Source organism: Pholcus phalangioides, unplaced genomic scaffold, assembly GCF_987345545.1.
Source record: "Pholcus phalangioides strain wild (caught in Gottingen) unplaced genomic scaffold, Ppha-v1.0 ptg000017l_1, whole genome shotgun sequence".
In the NCBI taxonomy this organism is placed as follows: Eukaryota; Metazoa; Arthropoda; class Arachnida; order Araneae; family Pholcidae; genus Pholcus; species Pholcus phalangioides.
This window is the reverse complement of record NW_028301610.1, coordinates 8,312,246-8,327,370: the sequence shown is the minus strand read 5'-3', so window position 1 is coordinate 8,327,370 and position 15,125 is coordinate 8,312,246. Positions and strand designations below refer to the sequence as shown.

The following is a 15,125-nucleotide window of genomic DNA, read 5'->3' as shown; positions in this document are numbered from 1 at the left end:
CAGTAACTCCCTTGATCACTCACTTGAACACTCGTACCGTCACTCACCTGGTCACATATACAGTCACTCGCTTGGTCACTCATGCAGTTGACCACTCGGTAACTCATGCGGTCAGTCACTCGGTCACTCATGCGGTCAGTCACTCGGTCACTCATACGGTTAATCACTCAGTCTCTCCCTTGATCACTCATATGCTCAATCACTCAGTTACTCGCAAATTTATTCAAGCATTCACTCTGTCTTTCATTCCGTCAGCCTCTCGGTCACTCATACGCTCAATCATTCACTAGGAAACTTACACCAGTATTTAATTACCACTCACTTGGTCACTCATTCGGTCAGTCACTTATTCACTCAAACGTTCCATCGCTCAATTCCTCCCTTTGTCACTGACACGGTCAATCCCACTATCACTCACTTGATCACTCATACAGTTAATCACTTGGTCGCTCATGCGGTCATTTATTTGCTCACTCATACGGCCATTCGGTCAGTCACGTGGCCACTCATACGGCCATTCGGTCAGTCACGTGGTCACTCATGCGGCCATTCACTCATAAAGTCAATTGCACACGTGGTCATTCACGTGGTGAGTCATTCTGCCACTCGCTCAGTCATTTGTACGGTCACTAACGCACTCCTACAGTTCATTTCACAATCACTTGGTCACTCATACGGTCACTCGATCATTCACACGGTCACTCATACGGTCACTCGATCATTCACACGGTCACTCATACGGTCACTCGATCACTCATACGGTCAATCACTCATACGGTCACTCGATCACTCACACGGTCACTCATACGGTCACTCATACGGTCACTCATACAGTCAATCACTAATACGGTCACTCATACGTTCAGGGCAGGTGAAATGTCAGGTGTGAATTTTTCGGGGGATAAACGCACCAGGGGCAAAATGTCAGGGGCGAAATTTCCGGGGGCCAAATGTAACGGGGACGAAACGTTCCAGGGGCGAAATGTCGGGGGCGAAAGTTCCGGATCCCGGCGGAGATACGGGGGGGACATGGGGGGGGCGTCAAAGGTGGAGGGCGTCAAAGGGAAGAGTTTAGATTCTCATTCACCAAATTTTGAAGCTGTTCGTTTTAGCCTTCAGTCCGTTTTTGTCTTTTTTTATATCATTCTTCAGTGTTTTAAAAACTTGTCTTTAAATTTTATTTCGAACCTGGAACGGATCAAACAGGAAATCACGTTTCAGTTTAAGAAGATGTTTGGCTAACGAACATGATTCCTAGAACGAATCGTCTTCGTTAGCCGAAGTATCACTGCATTTTCATTTCACCGTTTCATTCCCTCCATGACATCAAAAAACCTTTGTGTGGTTTCATATCTAAATGCTTCGCTTTCTATCTCTCCTTGTATATCTTACGGTAAATGTGATAAATGCGGTTATTATGCATAGTACCCAAGTGTCATTGCCAAATTTAATAAATTTATCTAAATCAATCACTTTTACCGGTGTATTATGCATAATACCTAAGCGTCGCACCATTAGTAAACATGATAAATCGTTCTATATGATATTCTACACATGGCAATTCATACATGTATTCTACCGTTATATCGGGGTACGTATAATCGACTATATTCTTCACACATACTAGACTTTTTTTGTAATTTATTTTTTTCATATTTATCAAATTCACCAATTACACTTAGGTATTATGCATAATCACATATAAATGGGATGAATTTCATGTATTTAACTCCGGCCATGTCGCTATATTGCGAATCACTGCCATTAACGAGTTGAACTGGCAAACGGAGGCACCATCTATCGGTGGTCACCGCAAGCTAGTTGGGAGGGGGGGATATTTAATCTATATTCTTACCTCGCTTCGAACCTGGGATCTGATGGCAACCAGCACGGTGATAAACGAGCATCTTATCACCACGCCACTTAAACAAGACTCTTAACTGGCACCGTGATCTAATTTTCAGTAGATGTATACAGAAGGAAAAGAAATTAATGCTTGGCTTTGGCCTCGCCCCCCCTCCCCCCACGTCCCTTATGGGGGGTGTGACGACATGCATATACATATTGTAGTACGAATTTCTCTAAGGTAAGAAACGATTAAAAGTCGTTTTTTTATTCAATGAAATCAAGAACTAGCTCATATTGTATAATAACAAAATCACATAGAAATAATATTATACAGTGTGTCGTAAAGGAAATAATTCAGTATGAAAATCAATCAAGATCTTTATAACGAATTGGTTGCAGAAAGAATGTTGCATTCTTCGAGATACAAGTCCTAAGTTCAAAACAAATAACTCAATGTTATATTTCAATTTCAGCTTCAGGTTGTCGGATTTCCACTTTATACAAGAGATGTTTCGATCGCCACCATGAATGTGTGTTGTCAAAGCGTAATATGTCTGGAAATAAAATAAACAAAATTAACACTGATGAATTTTTAAGAAAAAACCATATCTAAATTTTGCACAAAAATGAAGTAAAATTGGTAAATGCTCACAAGTGCCAGCTTTTTCACAGATGTATTCTCCCTGTTCAACTGCAACATTAGAGTCGACGTTTTCCACTGGCAAAAGCTCTTCTTTTTCCACATCTTTTAGGCTGTCAAAAGCTGATTTTCGTTTGTAGAAAAGTCCAAATTTGATATTGTGATCTTTCGTCTGAAATTGCCAAACCAGAACCGAACAAGGAACGTCAATCTCTTGATCGACTTCAAAAACTGACCTTTCATGAATGGTTTTCTGTTTAACTTGTACGTCTTCTGGTTTTAGACCTGTCTTGTTTGACATATTATAACACGGCAAAAATTTCGGTGTTCGATGTATCTGGAAGCAAGAAAACTCAAGATTAATAAATAACCTAAAACGTATACAATATACAGGGTGTTTCAAAAAAAATCATCCGATTTAAAAATATCATAACTATTCAGCTTTTAATCCGTTTTGATCGAATAATGTATAGGCAGAAAGAGGGAAATCTTGAACTTCTCGCAGTTGCCGACAGGTAGCGCTAACGCTCTTCCTTCGGTCGCCCTTCAGTGTTTGTCAAGATGGTGACTGCACAACAGAAATCGTTTTGTATTCAAAGCTTCGCGATGTGCGAGTCCGTAACAACTGTTCATCGTGCTTTTCGTCGACAATACCCTGGTGTTGAACTTCCTACCGCTCAGAGTATTACGCGACGGTATAAACAATTCTGAGGCACGAGTTGTGTGTGTAAAGGGAAATCACCTCGCCGTCCCCGCATGTCAGACGAAAATGTGGAGCGCATCCGATCAGCACCTCCTAGAAATAGAAGGCCTCCTCACGCTGCTTGTGACGTCAGTAAGTAGTCCATTTTTCCTAAGAATATTCAGATGAAAAAATTCCCTGCTCATGGCCAGTATCATCGTTGTGCGGAAAAGAAATGATCGGGCTCGGAATTGGCGATTTTTATGTCCCACATCCAATCACTATGCGATATTTGCGAGCCAATAAGGAAGATTCTACGCCAAAATAAGAGGAAATGAAATAGGATGCTGTGTTTCAGAATGTGGCAAACTTTCTACGTAGTCTGAATGGCGTATATGGCATCCCGTGCGGAGGCCTTCTATCTCTAGGAGGTGCTGATCCGATAGAGTTTCGCACGTAGTCCACAGAAATTCACTTGCAGTGAATGCAAACATGCTCGCAAAAGTTTGAGACGAGTTTGACTAACGTATAGGCATATGCCGTGCATCCCAAGGTGGACATATTGAGCCGCTTTAATGTGGTTTTTAAAATAACTCTATGATTAGCCATGTAATATAAAATTAATCTTCAGTGTCTATGTTCAATATTTTTCGTAATATACGCATTTCAAATCGGGTGATTCTTTTTGAATCGCCCTGTATATACAGGCTGTCTCAAATTGTTTGCACAGCGGGTATCTTTGTAACCGTTGACTTTCGAAACATACTTTCACAAAATCTAAAAATTTGTTTGAGGGGTTGTGTATACATGAAAAAATAAGGAAATTAATTTTTGATACCCCGTGTGCTCAAAAACCGAACTAGAAAGTTGTTATCCTGTCTCTGCTGAGGCCAAGAAAAAAATCCCACGTTTCTAAGTGCAATATTCACTGACATATTCGAATTTGAAAAACGGAAGAAATTTGGAAATAAACAGTGAGTATACAGGAGACTGTTGAACACAGGAAAATTATGTGAAAAATAACATTTGTTCAAAATTCTATTGAAAATCATAAATGTCAGTATTTTTTGCACATATCTTAAAGGGTTTCTATTTTTTACTGCACTTGCTTCAAATTTTTAAAACATGTATTTGTATTTGTATTTGTATTTGTATTGTGGTTTTTTTGTAATTCGAAATGAAATTGAGAAAAATATTGTCAAAACTTTCAACACATACCCTCGCTGCACACGATTTTATCTTCATATATGCATATTTTTTAAACAAAAAATATACTTTTGTGTTTAGAATCAACTGTGTAATAGAATGAAGTAGCCATTTGAAGATATGTTAATGGGAGGCATTTTTAAAAGCTCTCTAATTTTATAATTTTTTTAAATTTTCAAATTTTATAAATTTTTCAAATTTGAATGTATCAACACCATTGAGGTTCATTCTACGCAACTAGCAAAGGAGCACTTTCCTACCAAATGCCATTTGAAAATTAGTTCATGAGATATGCGCACAATGGTCAAAAAACACATGTAAAGATTACAGAAAAACGCGTTTAAAGATTGAGAAAAAAGATTTTCCCAACCAAAAAGCTGGTCATAAAATTGTAAAATCACTCAAAGTTTAAGAATTTAAGCATTTTTGTTTATGTTATCATCATGTTTTAATACATTTCATTGCCATTCCGTATGTTTCAGACCCAAGGATGTCATCGACAAAAAAAAAGAAAAAACTCTGTTGTATGAACACATTACTTGACACAGAAAAATGATACACGATAAATTGAAACACTGTTGTTATTTGCAACCTTTATATTCCTGATTAATAGCCCCCCTTCCTTCTGGTTCGAATATCACAACTTAAAATAATCACACATGCATAGGCCTACTGAGTTTACATGAAATAACCCGTGACGACATACACCAACGACTTGTTAAATTTCTTTGCTTTCATAATCTTCAAATTTATATTTTTCTGCCACGAAAACAGTGGCGTAATATCTACTACTGCAATAGTTGTGGCACTGTAATTTCCCGATGCTCGAGATGAACAAACACAAAATTTTTCTTGTTTAAAAAACGCATTGATTAAATGTTGTTCCCAACATGCAGGAGAATTTGGGAAGCACTGTTCACGTTTTATGGGATATTCCCGTGCTTAAAAATAGATTGACAACTTCATATTTATATATATATCACAAATTATGTATTAATTAAGAAAATAATAACTGTGAAAAAATTAAAAAAATAACACTTTACACGAGAAAGCACGAGCGCAAAGTGAAGCACGTGCACCAATACCGATGCTAACAAAGTGCGAAAAAGTTTCAGCACAGTCTTTTACTTCAAACACAAAACATAAAAAAGAAAAAGATGCTATTACGAACATCATAAAACAAAATAGCCGAACGAAAAAACTTTTGCAAAAGTATCTGGACACCCTTTATTAGGTAACCATTTTGTTCCTCGTGTTCTCAAAGTTCCTTCAAACTGAAGAATTTTAATATTCATAAGGAACATTTTTCTTCATATCTCGACTTCTACCCCTCAAATACAAATACAAATACAACGCCACAACAGACAAAATGCCCAACGAGGTGGCTGATAAAAAGATACCCATAATACCAATGATACCCTCGTAGACACAAAATTTACCAAAATGTTCATGATGATTTTTACTATTCTTTAAATTAAAAAAATTGGGCTTTTTTTGTCCTTCGACAATCCTGTGCTTCCTTATGCGCATAAAGCGGTTTTCCCGCATTTAGATTTCCCCCCCCCCCAAACTTTTCTCCGGATACGAATATCTCAATGAATATTGCACTTAGAAACGTGGAATTTTTTGTTGGCCTCAGAAAAGACAGGGTAACAACTTTCTAATTCGGTTTTTGAGCACACGGGGACTGTATCAAAAGTTTATTTGACCCCTCAAACAAGTTTTGAAATTTTAAGTCACTGCACGTCATTTGAAATATTTTTGTAATTGAAGTTGTGTTTCTAAAGTCAACGGTTACAGAGATATCCACTGTGCAAACAATTTGGGACGGCCTGTGTGTACAGTAAAACCCCTCTTTTGGGAACACCGGTGGGCCAAAAAAAAGTTCTTCCGTAAAAATGTGGCAACCATAAAAAGGATTATTACTGAGATGTTTAAAAAAACGCAATTATTATTTCGCCATATCTGCGGGGTTAATGTAAGGGAAACTTCAGTATAGCATGCATACATGTATAGGATCGTCCAGAACTCTACCATCAGAATGGGAGGAGTTTCAGCAGGGCCAAAAATTTACACTTGTTTTACATAATAATAACCCTTTCTAGAGGAACTCGAAAGAAAAGTCTGCCCTGGGTCACTGAGAAGGCACACTATGGCCCTGAATTTCAGGCAAGCAATTTTTGTAAAGTAACCTAGGATCGCAAATGATTTTTATTTTCAGCGCGTATCAACATGGAATGTACGCCACTGGCGCCAAAAAAGAGAGGAGAAAAGTTTTTAACTGACCCTAGAAATGAATGAAACACATATAGAGTTAGAGAGAGAAAAGACTATATTTCACACCCCCCCCCCCCCGTTATTGCCTAAAACTTCAGGGAAGAAATTTTCCTATCACTACTATTTAAGCAAGGTTGCCTATTTTTGGCGACTTCTGAACTGGGATACTTGTAATGCACGTATCCTTCGAACATGTGAGTTGGGATACTCTGTTCTTTTGTAAAAGTTATTTATCTTAGCGTGTACTATCACCAATGTAATTTTTACGGTAAATTTCTGGGGCACAATGCAGTGTGTCTAAATAATATAGTTGATTGCACGAATCGTTCTCATCTTATCTGAAGATCCGTTATATGAATGAATTACCGGTTCAACATGAATTTTGCATAAAAAAATTCAATAATTGAATTGAAATGCTGATGTTCATATTTTGTGTTTGTTACTTACCAAACCATCACATGTTGGATCATCTTCAGGATCATACCTCTCTCCTCCGAGATAAGCAGGAACGATTTCTTTAGGTACGAGTGAAAAAAGTTCTTCCATGTAACTGTGATCACCTATAAATATATGAGTGCGAAATAAATATTCACTTTTGAACTACATCACAGTTTTAACGACTTGACGAAGATCACAATTTTATCATTCTTAACGTGTTTCACACTGGAAGAAGTGTTTTTAACACACTGAATAATTCAAGGAACTGTAGTTGATTACCCAACAGTGGAATATTCTTTCATTATGCCTATGCTTCCAATATTGCACCCTAATCCATTGACCAAAAACACATTCACCGACCTTTAGAGAAGTCAATCGTGTTTAAAATTGTCCGGTACTCAATAATAAATAATTATTATTTCGAAAACATCGACATAAACAACATTTGTGACTGTTGATTACACTGTTCTACAAGGTACATTTTTCTTAATCGGAAGTATTCAATAAACAAAAAAGAAATAAATAAAAATATATTATGTTTCTAAAAGTTGATGGTGTGGGAAATTCAAATCTAGAAACATAAATTTGATATCAGGCACAGTTTTTTAGTTATTCAACAATGTACGTTTAATTTAACTGACATGCAGTAGTTATAAGCTTTTATTTATTTTTTTACCGAGCACAACTCAGGTCTATCGCCATAGGCAATTTACTACCTAACGCGAGTTGTGCCGGAATTGTAAGTGTGTGTACCTAACAATCTGAGTGAGTATCTAGTGTTGTGTATGATTTTTCAGTGCTGCCATCTGTATCTCAGAAGTGAAGTGAGTGATGTGTAGTGACTATATTTGTACTGTTTGTAGGCCTGTTGCTCTCTGTGGCGAGACTTTTTAACGGGGAGATCGACTCGCATTTGCGCCTCGAAGTTGGGTCCCCGAAAGAAAAAAGCTGCTAAAACTATATACAGAGTGATTATAATTAAAATTCCCGTACTCTGAATAGTTTTTCTCAAAAACTGCTTATCCGAATACAGCCAAATTGTTAGGATATCTTAATGGGGGGAAGAGATTAATGGTATTAAAAAACCGTTCAGTTTTTGACCACTAGAAGTGGAGCTTTGTTTTATTGAATTTTCCTCTGTTTCCACGGACCATATACTATATAGTAAAGCCCCTTTTAAAGCACACCCCTGAGATGCGATCACCCTTCTTTTACAGCGAAAAAATAATTTCCCCTTGTATAATTAAAACATGCGTTTCAAACCCCTGATTCACGGTCACCCCTCTTTTACGGACAATTTTTTTTTGTCCCACAAGTGTCCGCAAAAGAGTGGGTTTTTACTGTATATGCCAAATTTTAATGAAATTTGTCTTCCGGAACACGGGCGTTACCTAGGTCGGAGTAGTGTCAGTAGTCAGACCTATGTAGCTCCCGTTCTGGTAGACGTATTCCATTGAAACCTGGTATATACTCTATATGGACTATGGGAAAATGCAATAAGGAAGTTCCAAGTTTTTAAAATTCTTGGGGGAAAACATGAATTTGTTGATATTTTCTATCAGTATAAATAAGCTTTTTCATTAAAAAAATTATATAATTTATAGGTCTGTATTTACTTTGTTTTATTCTATTTGGAATGTTCCCCGATACAATTTTAAAAATGACTAAAATACCTTAAGAATTACAGTAAAACCTATATTTTGCGGACACTGGTGGGAAAAAAAATGGCATCCGTTAAAAAGGGATGACCGTTAATCAGGGGGTCGAAATGCATACTTTTATTATAAAAGGGGGACATTATATATATATTATATACAGCTATACTCTGGCTTTTTTTTTTAAATGTCATAATTTTGAATTTTTCAATACATTTGGTTTTAAATTCCGTGTTTCTTTTAGAATATCGCAATCTGATGGGAATGTTCCGATACAATGTTAAAAATTACTAGAATAGCTTAAGAACTATTACGGGCTATAAGATTGTGTGTGTGTTGCATATTTTGCCTATATGAATACACGGCGTAGAAAAAAAAGGTTCAAAAATCTGCATTTTTTTTACCTATAACTGGAAAACTATGCCTAGCACAAAGAAACAAATTGCAGATTTGAATTCAAGAAGCAGATTCTTCCATAAGTATCACGACTGTTATCCCCAGAATAAATATTTTCATTTTTATTTGTAGTTATTGTGTTATTGAAGCCTGGATGGTAACTACGTACACAGAAATTAGATATGCTTAATTAGAGCATAAAATATATTTTCCATCATACGATATATCCTTTACTGCGCAATCGTTAAAATATAGAAGTATCTGACAGTACCTGTTGCATAAAACTGGATTTTCTTTCTCACATTATCTGGTATGAACGGCTTCATTATTGTGTTAATGAGATACACCATGAAGTTTGGAGCTGCAAGATACATAGAACATTGAAATAGATAATATTATGGAGTATAAATAAAAGAGAAAATAGAGATTCGTTGAATTGTACTTTTGCCGCATAATTTAAAATTAGTCGATGTTCTAAAGATCTTGTTTTTGTGTTGGAGCTTTGTGAGAGATTTTCACCTTAATATAGGGTGACGTGTATTATAAATCTACTAACTTCAAATCAAAATAAATACTTTTCGCATGTTTATGGAATAAATGTCCATACTAGACATTTAATACAAAGAGGTAATAGAGACGTCGGGTCCTCTTGAAAATAACGTTCTCTGAATGTATTTATTCTGCTTACATATGAGGCGATGCCTGAAGGCTTCTGTAAAGTGTCCCGTGCGTATTTCATAGCCAATGGCAGTTTTTAACCTGTCAAGCTTCTGGATGTGCAATGTTCTCTCCTGCAAGTAATCCTATAGGAAGTACTGGTAGTACGGAGTTGTTCAAGTTGGCTTTGAAAGTCAAATCACCAAACCTTCAAGTTACACGCATGGAACAGTCGGTCTTAGCTTGTTGGAACCGAATGGTATCCACTAGTGGTCTTGCTCGCATTTCTGGGATGTGGAAATTTCTGCAGTCAGTGCTTTTTTTATTTAGTGTACATTTCTCAAAAAAGTAGGGAAAAATAATCCATAATATTCACCCGAATCGGGCATCATATCAGAACCGCTCTCCTGGATTTTGGAATGGAAGTCGATGGTTTTCACGTGATATCCGCATCTTTACTGCCCAGTAGTCAATAGTATATACAGGGTGGTAACTATCGACCGCCCAGTAATTTGACACACGTGATTATTTGTGAAAACTAATATAGAAAAATGTTTTTTTATCTGACCCATAACTAATGAGTTATAATAATGCTTTAAAAACTAATGACGTCACTTCAAAATCCTACCAAATTCACCAAAAGTATAACTTGATGTTTGTGAAAATGCTAAAAATGTATTAACCCTCTCACAGAAAACGAAAGAGATATAAAAACCAGTTTTTTCCCTCACTTTTTCCAGGAAAAAGAAAAAACTTTTTTTAACAAAGTCAATCAGAATATGTTCTGTGTAACGCTAGCATTACAGAGGTTATAGATAAGCGTTAGTCATTTTGTTTTATTTTCCAAAAAGTACTGCGTCTATTTTTTTTTTGTTATAATTTCTAATTTGATGGCATTCAGCATACAAGAATATTGTGGCATGCACCTTATATTAGGTGAGTGTCAGGGGTGTCATAAGGCTTGCAAGCAGCCAGGTCATACAGTCAACGGTATCCAACGCGGAAACACCCAGACCATAAAGTTATTCTGCGACTGAACCGCCGATTGCCCGAGTCAGGGTGTGTATTACCACAACCAAACGTAGACGCTGGACTAGTATCTACCGTAAGAACACCAGCTTTCGAATATAACGTGTTGTCGTTGGTTGAATCGGATCCAGCGACCTGCAGTCGAGCGATCGCACGAGAATTGAATTCAAGTCACAACTGTCTTGAACGTTTTGCACGATGAGTTCTTTCATCCATATCGTTACACACGGGTGCAAGCACTTTCATCAGAAGATTATCCGCAAAGAAAAGAATTCTGCCAATGGATGCTTCAACAACATTCCAATGACAGCACTTTTCTAAATAGAATTCTATGGACTGATGAAGCAACGTTTACTCGTGAAGGTGTCTTTAACAGCCATAACAGCCATATCTGCGATTTTTCAAATCCCTATGCAACACTTCCAAATGGTTATCAGGTTTGTTGGGGGAATTAATGTTTGGTGTGGCAACAAATATAGATGTTATAAACAACATCGCCTGGAACCATATCTGCTTCCACAACGTCTGATTGCTAAAAACTACCTCGTTTCCTTGATAGATTGCTTCCCAGACTTTCTTGAAGGCTCACCTTTGACTACCTTGCGAAATCTTTGGCTGCAGCACGATGGGGGCACTGTCCCATCACGCATCGAATGTCCACCAGTGGTTGAATCAAAAATACCGAAATCGGTGGATCGGCCGTGATGGTCCAATACAGTGGCCTGCTGGATCCCCTGACCTAAACCCTTTAGACTTTTTTTTACGAAGCTATCTCAAAACGTATGTCTAGAGGCATACACTTGTTAGATAAGTGTATGCCTTACTACACAAGAAGACCTTGTAGCCGCCTTGCATGCGGTAGTGACAACAGTGACCCCTTCCACGCTAGAGTGGGTTCAAATTTCCATCCCCCGGCGTGCCTCTTCATGTATCTCAATGGACGGAGCACATTTTTAGCGCTTACTAATGTAGGATGCAATCTTCTTTTTAAGCTTAGTGGTGGTCGGCTGAAGTTAGTTTTCTGTGGTTCCCAACTTTGAGGCGCAAATGCCAGCCGATCTCCCGTTAAAAAGTCTCTCCAAAGATAGAACAGCCAAATGTCAAAACAACAGCCGAAACCAATGTCAGATTCGGAATCAGTGCCTCAAAAGCACCTTAAAATTACTGAAATATCTTTGAGGACAAAATCAGTGTTGAGTAGCGTAATCAATAGGAAAGATCCGAAACCAAACAATATTTTGAATATGTCAATTCATAACATAATAAGTTTGGTTAAAAGTTTCTGACTAAAAACGTTGTTATTATTTTACTGTTCCCCACCAGTCACACCTTGGTCAAGCTATCATTTTTATATCCTTCATTGAAGCTTTTTACGCTTAACAGTTTCGATGAAGGTTCACAAAACCTAAAAAATATATATTGCCGTTTTCTTGATCAACATTGATTAAAACGACAACGTAAAATAACGATTGCGCAGTAAACACGTACGCGCTGTATGCACCTTCCCTCAAAAAAAAATTTGACTTGATAGGGAAGGTAAAAAATTGCCGCATTTTGGCAAAAAAGTGTTGATTTCGCTAAAAAAATTTTTAACAGATCTCCGTTGGCTAACACTTCACAAATCTAGTGATAAATTTGTCAACATAGAGCAGTGGTCGGCAAACCGCGGCTCGCGGAGCCACGTGCGGCTCTTTGGCCCCTTAAGTGTGACTCTATATTTTTGCAAAATCATGTTAGCGCATTTTGGCCATTTTGTACTTGCTCCCTCCCTTCCCAAGTGAGTCATCTTTTTCACGGGTTTTTGCCGAAAAAACACAGTGAAAGCCTGACGCTGCTGTCATGTGACACTTCCGCGACCAATCAAAACTAGATTTTGGGTCGAAACTGGGAAAATTCGGGAAAAAGTTGCCGAAAACGAGGTTTTTTTCAAGGTCAAGCAAAAGACGAGTCTCCTCTCAGAACATGGGAGGAGGGGGGACATGCAATGTTTTCCATACTAATTAACGTCAACCTCTACCCTGCCAGATCATAGAAGACGATACTCCTGGGCCACCACGTCTCATGACGACTCTCCCGTGGCGACCTCTCTTCATCTGCATCCGGTCATCGCTGCTGAAGCAATCTTTCAAGGGGCGACCATCCGAAGACGATGCTCCTGGGGCCTCTGCCCCACAAGGTGGCCCGTCTTGGGCTTTCATCGACGACGTCCTCCGACTAACATCTCGTCGGACGAGCTTACAGTGAACCCGTCTTCCGCACATTTCCCAGAGAAGAGAGCGAGATATCCGTAAGACAACAAGTAAAATAATAACTTAATAAACTTATTAAGTTTATTAAGTTAATTTTAGGGAGCGTTGTGGAGTGAAAGAAGATGTAGTGTCGAGGATTGAAAACGGTATGTTGAGATGGTTTGGATATATAGCGAAGATGGCCGAAAGGAGATAGACGAAACAAGTATACAAGACGAGTGTGTATGGGATAGTTGAAAGAGGTCGACCTCAGCGAACGTACCTCAATCAGATCGAGGACGTTTTTAGCAAAGGCCAGCTGAGGAGTACCTTAATTAAGTTAATAACAATGTACCTAACTATATAGTTTAAGTTCGAAAAATTTGGCTCTCAAAAGAAATTCCAATCGTTGTACTGTTGATATTTGGCTCTGTTGACTAATGAGTTTGCCGACCATTGACATAGAGGATGAAGCTAACACGTAAGCTATACGTAATCACAAGTTTATAATATAACACTGCATGGAGAGATAAAGCGCCAGTCGTAAGAGAAGAAGGCCGAACTTGGCTTCTAATAAGGGACTGAATATTTCAGTTCATTTTCAAGAAGTGACAACCCGCTGCTGGCGGAGAAATGTACTTTCGTTCGTAGTTTGACACATAACTGACCGTTAGAAAAATGACACGTCACAAAATTTCAAAACCTTATAACTCACTTAATATTTGTCCGATCATGAAACGGAAAAACTTTTTCTACATTAGTTTTTCACAAGGAATGACGTTGTAACTATTGGGCGGTCGATAGTTACCACCTTGTATATTAGCCACCCTAATTGTCAACGATTGTGGATATACCGTTCATGCGCATGTGCATTCTACCAAGACTGCCGTGCCAAATCGGTAGATGCAATACGCGCCAACCTGTGATGTCTATCCGTAACTACTCAAATACATTTGAAAAACAAGCCACTGATATTGAGGCTGAATGAATGAATGATACATCTGAGGAAACATTTTCGGATGATTTCTCAAAATTTTACTTACCATTTATTCCAATTACTCTAAACAGGGATTCTGGATAATGATCTTGATAGAACTGCGCTGTTTGAATGCAGCGTCGTATCACTGAAAACATACAAGAACCGTAAAAATTTTCTCATACATATCTCTGAAACATGATAATATATTTGTTTTGTGCATGGATGGTACGGGATCGGCAAAAAGTCCGTAGAAACTTTAAAAATGAATAAAAACCGGGGAAAAAAATCCGAAATAAAAAAACGGTTTGCAAGGTTAGCATCGCTAGATCACGGGGATTTTTTACAGAAGACGGAAAAAAAATTACAAAAAAAGCCGATAGGTGGTGCTGATATATCCAAGTCGAAGAAAAGATACGCAAATAACGGACAGAATGTCCCCAAATCGTTTATTACAGCAGTATGTGTTCCACATGACCACAGGGGATAACACATAGCAGGCGAGTCACATATCCAGCAGCGGCAAAGTGCAGCAGGTCCACATACACGGTTTACAACGGTGAACTGGTTGTGGATTAGGAGCACCAGTTCTTATAACCGTCTGTCTTATTTGCATATTTCCACCGAAGTCGCGCATACTAGCGCCACCTATCGGCTGTTTTTGAGTTATTTTTCGCTGTCTTAAAAAAATTCTCGAGACCTAGCGATGCTAACCCTGCAAACCGTTTTTTATTTCGGTAATTTTTAGTTTTTATTCATTTTTAAATTTTCTACGGACTTTCTGCCCACCCTGTATATGCACATTCGTATACGTATTTATATGGGTATGTAATGTCATAACTACAGTAATAACATCTCTAATATTGCAGTGCTTGGGTGTGTGTGTATATATACATATATGTATTCATACCGGATTTATCACACCACTGATTCAACCGCAGTTTGGAATAATCCGCAATGTATATAACAGTTTCAACGTTATTTCCAGTCTGCAAAAAAAAAAAAAAAATATATATATATATATATATTTGTGAATTTAATTGTGAATTATATATTGTGAATAAACTGTGAATTTCAGTACGTGGAAAAACGT

General features: G+C 37.8%; 1 protein-coding gene across 4 annotated transcripts in view; it reads right to left on the bottom strand.

Annotated features, from left to right (window-relative positions):
* Positions 1-2,087: 2,087 nt before the first annotated feature.
* Positions 2,088-15,125, bottom strand: part of LOC149072198 (SEC14-like protein 4) — a 39,553-nt gene continuing 26,515 nt past the window's right edge. For all 4 annotated transcript variants that reach the window (XM_089246517.1, XM_089246521.1, XM_089246518.1 and 1 more), the window contains 6 exons: positions 14,943-15,021; positions 14,100-14,180; positions 9,414-9,503; positions 7,101-7,213; positions 2,501-2,825; positions 2,088-2,402 (listed from right to left, as the gene is read on the bottom strand). In XM_089246517.1, coding sequence (XP_089102643.1) covers positions 2,305-2,402; positions 2,501-2,825; positions 7,101-7,213; positions 9,414-9,503; positions 14,100-14,180; positions 14,943-15,021 — 786 coding nt within the window. In that variant the 3' untranslated portion in view covers positions 2,088-2,304. The remainder of the gene's footprint in view (positions 2,403-2,500; positions 2,826-7,100; positions 7,214-9,413; positions 9,504-14,099; positions 14,181-14,942; positions 15,022-15,125) is intronic.